At 46.7% G+C, this 5326-nt stretch overlaps 1 protein-coding gene across 1 annotated transcript in view; it reads right to left on the reverse strand.

Annotated features, from left to right (window-relative positions):
- Positions 1-5070, reverse strand: part of LOC145417130 (uncharacterized) — a 283080-nt gene extending 278010 nt beyond the window's left edge. Inside the window, exon 1 of the mRNA XM_080285909.1 lies at positions 4425-5070. Within this exon, the coding sequence (XP_080142035.1) occupies positions 4425-5070 (646 nt within the window). The remainder of the gene's footprint in view (positions 1-4424) is intronic.
- Between the last annotated feature and the right edge of the window lie 256 nt (positions 5071-5326).

Genomic DNA, 5326 nt, shown 5'->3' on the forward strand with positions numbered 1-5326 from the left:
AGATGGATGGTGATGCGTGTATGCATGAGTGAATGATGGAATGAATGAAGGAAGTGCTGAAGTATGAATGAATGTGCTACAGATGGATGGTGAAGTGTGTATGCATGAGTGAATGAGGAAGTGAATGAAGTACTGAAGTGTATGAGTGAATGGATGAATGTGAAGACGATGAATGCTGAGGAGTGTATGAGGAAGTGAATGAGGGAAGAAGTGAAGTGTAGATATGAATGAACAGATGAATGTGATGAATAAGCAAGGGACTGGAATGAGATGGTTAGTGAGTGTGGTAGGGAAGGATACGATGTCTGCTTGAGTGAGTGTGTGTCTGCGTGAGTGTGTATTTGAGTGTCTGCTTGAGTGAGTGTCTGTATGTCTGCCTGAGTGAGTGTTTTAGCAAGTGTTTGAGTGTGTGCTTGGGTACGTGTGCGGGTGAGTGTCTGTATGTCTGCTTGAGTGAGTGTTTGTCTGCCTGAGTGAGTGTTTGAGTGTCTGCTTGGGTGAGTGTTTGGGTGAGTGTCTGCGTGTCTGCTTGAGTGAGTGTTTGGGTGAGTGTCTGCGTGTCTGCTTGAGTGAGTGTTTGGGTGAGTGTCTGCGTGTCTGCTAGAGTGAGTGTTTGGGTGAGTGTCTGCGTGTCTGCTTGAGTAGCCTAAGTGTGTGAGCATGTGTTTGAATGTCTGCTTGGGTGAGTGTTTGTGTCTGCTTGAATGTCTGCCTGAGTGCCTGCTTGAGTGGGTGTCTGCTGATGATTATGGCACAGGGTGAGGCAGGGTTGGTGGGGCAGGGGGCAGGGTGTCAGGTGTCAAGTGTCAAGCCGCAGGAGTGAGGCAGCATCAACCTATCCCGCTGGAGTGTCTGCTGGTGTGAATGTCTGCTTGAGTGTGTGTCTGCTGCGTCAACTCGTCTCTCTCTCACCACAATAGGTCCTCCTTTCACTACCAAACCCTTATAACAACAACTACAACAACGCAACAAAGACACGATTACGTAAAGTGTCATAATGTTATGTTCTTAAATACTTTTTTTCTCGTCTTTGTTTCTCTTGTGATGTCAGGCTTATTTGAACGTAAAATCATCATCATCAGCAGCAGCAGCAGTAGCAGTAGTAGTAGTAGGAGAAGGAGGAGGAGGAGGAGGAGGAGGATCAAGCAGGTGCACACATCCATACTCTTGCAAATCTGATGGTGAAGTATTTCCACATCAATTACATCCACACCTATATCACACAGCACAAAGCCATACTCTTGCAGATCTGATGGTGCAGTATTTCCACATCAATCTAGTATAGTTATATGCAAATCAGATACGTATAACTTAGTCCCACAGGCGTATCTCTTCCACGAAACACAGTCATACTCTCGCAAATCTGACGAAGGTAAAGTACATCCCATTTCAATCTTGGTTATGTGCTAATGGAACAGGTACACTTCTGCTCCTTTCCTATCTAAAACCAATCCAAACTAACCTACCCTAACCCAACCCAATCCAACCTACCCTAACCCAACCCAACCCAACCAAACCTAACCCAACCCAACCCAACCCAACCTACCCTAACCCAACCCAACCCACCCCAACCCAACCCATCCACCCCACCTCATCCCAACCCAACCTAACCCAACCCACCCCACCCCAACCTAACCTAACCTAATCTCACTTACCCAAACCCAACCCAACCCAACCCAAACCAACCTAACTTACCCCAACCCAACCCACGAAACTCTCCCACCACAAGCACACATAAGCAAAATTCTTGTCTCCCAGCAAACAACCTTGACCTGGGGCGCGAGACTCCTATGTCAAGCTGTCGAGGGTGAGGGTAATGTCATGCTTGAGACACAGCGGCACTTGGATGGAGGGGGAGAGGGGAGAGGGAGGGGCAGAGAGGGGAGGGGGGAGAAGAAGAGTGGAAGGGAGAGAGGAGTGAACGTTCTGAGAGGTGGAGGGGGAGGGGAGGGAAGAAGTGAGAAAGAGTGGAAAGGAGGGGAGAGATGAAGAGGGGAGAGGGAAGAGGGAGTGAGAGAGAGGGGAGGGGAAGGGAGAGGGGGAGAGAGATAGACGGGAGAGGGAGGGGAGAGGGAGAGAGGGGAAGGGAGGGGGGAGAAGAAGAGTGAAGAGGGAGGGGGAGAGGGAAGAGGGACGGGGAGTGAGGGGGAGATGGAGTTCCCAGGGGTGGAGGTGGAAGGGGAAGAAGAGGGAAGGAAATGGGGAGTGGGGAGAGAACGAAGGGGGAGGGGAAAGAGGTTACCGGGAGAAGGGGAAGGAGGTAAGAAGGAGAGGAAGATGGAAAAAGAAGGGCGTAGGAGAGGGATAGGATGGAGGAAAGAAAGGAGGAGGGAGGGGGGAAAGAATGGAGGAAAGAAAGGGGGAGGGAGGGGGTAAAGGATGGAGGAAAGAAAGAGGGGGACGGAAAAGAGAAAGAAGAGGGAAAAGGAGGGCAGAGAAAAAAGACAGTGGGAGGGGGAGGGGGGGAGGAGAGGAAGACAAGAGGGGGAGGAAACGAAGACTGGGAGACTGGAAATGAGATGAGAAAAGGTGGGGAGAGGGGGGACTCAGGCAAAGGTCCCCAAGTCCCCCGGAAAGACACACCCAGCTTAACAAGGTCCCCACGCTCTGCCCTGTCGCTCAACGCACTCCTACAGGGGCTCTCCCATATGTGTGTGTGTGTGTGTGTGTGTGTGTGTGTGTGTGTGTGTGATAGGGGGAGGGTAAAGGGTGTGTGTGGGCAGAATGAGATGGTGTGGGATTTAAGGACATATGAGTTTGTGTGGGCGACATGGAGGCGATTTGTTTGTGGCCACCCCTTACGGGATTATGGCATCTGGCAATAGACAGACAGACGAAGGAACCAAAGGCCACGAGTCCGCAAGACTGTTACTTCAAAATAATAATAATAATAATAATAATAATAATAATAATAATAATAATAATAAAAATAATAATAATAATAATAATAATAATAATAATAATGTATCTATTTCTATGTATCTTTTCCTACCCATTTATCTTCACCTGCAATCACTACCTCCCTTCACACCTACCCCATACAGGTGTGTCGTTCATTAGGGCCGGAAGCACCTTACCTGAAAAGAATAATATACCTTAGTTATGAAAGAGAGTAAGATTTAGCATTATTATTATTATTATTATTATTATTATTATTATTATTATTATTGTTATTATTATTATTATTATTATTATATTATCATATGGGTACATTTTGATAACACTAATAATAATAATAATAATAATAATAATAATAATAATAATAATGAAAATAATAATAATAATAATAATAATAATAACACCTGCACCACAACTAACACCACCACCAATAATAAAAAAATAATAATAATAATAATAATAATAATAATCTACCATCCACACCTTTACTGCCCCCTCAAAGCCTCTTCTCTCCTAAAAAATAAAGGTAAGGGGAAAGGCAGAATGATGACAGGCTAAAACTGATAGAAAGCCTCTCTCTCTCTCTCTCTCTCTCTCTCTCTCTCTAAATGAAAACAAGTGTATTGAGGAAGTGGTCTTATTATGCTTTCAACAAACAGGAAGTCAGTGATGAAGGTGTACAGAGGAAACACACACACACACACACACACACACACACACACACACACACACACACACACACACACACACACAAACACACAAACCTCAATGATGCTCTCTCTCTCTCTCTCTCTCTCTCTCTCTCTCTCTCTCTCCTGTTGACTTTGGAGGTCGAGGATGATTTTTAAAGACCTTTCAGTAGCGGTGGTATAGGCTAATATTAATATTAATAATAATAATAATAATAATAATAATAATAATAGCACCAATAATAATAATAATAATAGTAGTAGTAGTAATAATAATAACAATAAATCATCATCATCATCACCACCACCATAACAATAATAATAATAATAATAATAAGCGCATTTTTCGATCGCTTACCTGCGTCGCTGAGAAATATCATCAGGAAATCATCGTAAAGCTAATGAGCCAATGTTACCTGGGTAATGGGAGTAATTACCTGATGTTACCTTGACTGGGGAGAAAAGGAAGGAGGTAACTAGTAATCAACACCTAGGTATATAAGGAGAGGGATGTTACCTGGGTACTTGGAGTAAAGTAACCAGGTAGCCAGTAATTCACACCAGGGTAATAATAGGATACGGATTTTACCTGGCTACTGGGGGTACTGGGAGCAGAGAAACCAGGTAACCAGTACTCAACACCTGGGTAATAAAGATAGGGATGTTACCTGGGTACTGGGAGTAAAGAACCAGGTAGTAATTAAGAAACCAGGTAACCAGTAATCAACACCTGGGTAATAGGGCTAGGGACGTTACCTGGGTACTGGGAGTAACGAAACAGGTAGTAATTAAGAAACCAGGTAACCAGTAATCAACACCTGGGTAATAGGGTGTTACCTGGACTGATGCGGTCGATGATGGGCCTCTCGCGGTGGGACACAGCCGAGCGACTTCGTAACAGACTGACATATCTCTTGATGGTGCCTCCCACACTGGCGCCCAGACTCCCTCCCGACTCTACAGCAGTGGCGGCAGCAGCGGCAGCCCTGGGACCGAAGGAGGGAGCGGGGCCTTCAGGTCGAGAACGCGTCCGACGGAGACCACGATGGGGCCTCTTTTCGCTGCCAGGGATCGAGGGACCCGGGTCCTCATGGGAGCGAACCAAGGGGGTCCCAACTCCCCTGCCGACAGACCTGAGTGTTGAGGTGCCAGGGGAGCTCTTGACGGATTCTGGAGCCTGGTGATGCAAGAAAGGTGAGGAGTGTGGGGAGGCCAAGGTGTCGCTGGTGGGGACGCTGGGGCAGGTGGCACTCCGACACAGGTGCTGGCTAGAACTCAAATCCAGCTCGTCTATCCTGTGCAGTGCCGGGCTGGAAGGGTCCGACGGTACGCCCAGGTTGAGTCGCCAGTCCATGGAGAGTGACTTGACCAGGGGTTTCTTGGGCGCCCCGGGGGATCGAAGCCCAACATCCCTCCTCTCCGACCCCTGGACTTTCTGGCTGTAGACCCGCTTCAGTGACTTCAGCTTCAGGCGTCGCTCCATTATGCTGAAGGAAGGGGGGTCATCCTGGCGGCTCTCACTGTCACCCACCACAACACACACTCCAAATTCCTCAACAAATTACATCCGCTTATCAATACTCCTCGCAAAGTAACATCCACTTGCTACTCCTCCCAAATTAACCACGAGTATTCGTTTCAGTAAATATATACCGTAAAATTCACTCGTAATCTCTATTTTTCCACCTCTTCACTGTGATAATTAAAGCACCAGTATTTTCACATATAGGCTGAAAAAC

The sequence above is a fragment of the Coenobita brevimanus genome, chromosome 109 (genome assembly GCF_032717465.1).
Source record: "Coenobita brevimanus isolate Jiangsu-jjx chromosome 109, ASM3271746v2, whole genome shotgun sequence".
Classification (NCBI taxonomy): Eukaryota; Metazoa; Arthropoda; class Malacostraca; order Decapoda; family Coenobitidae; genus Coenobita; species Coenobita brevimanus.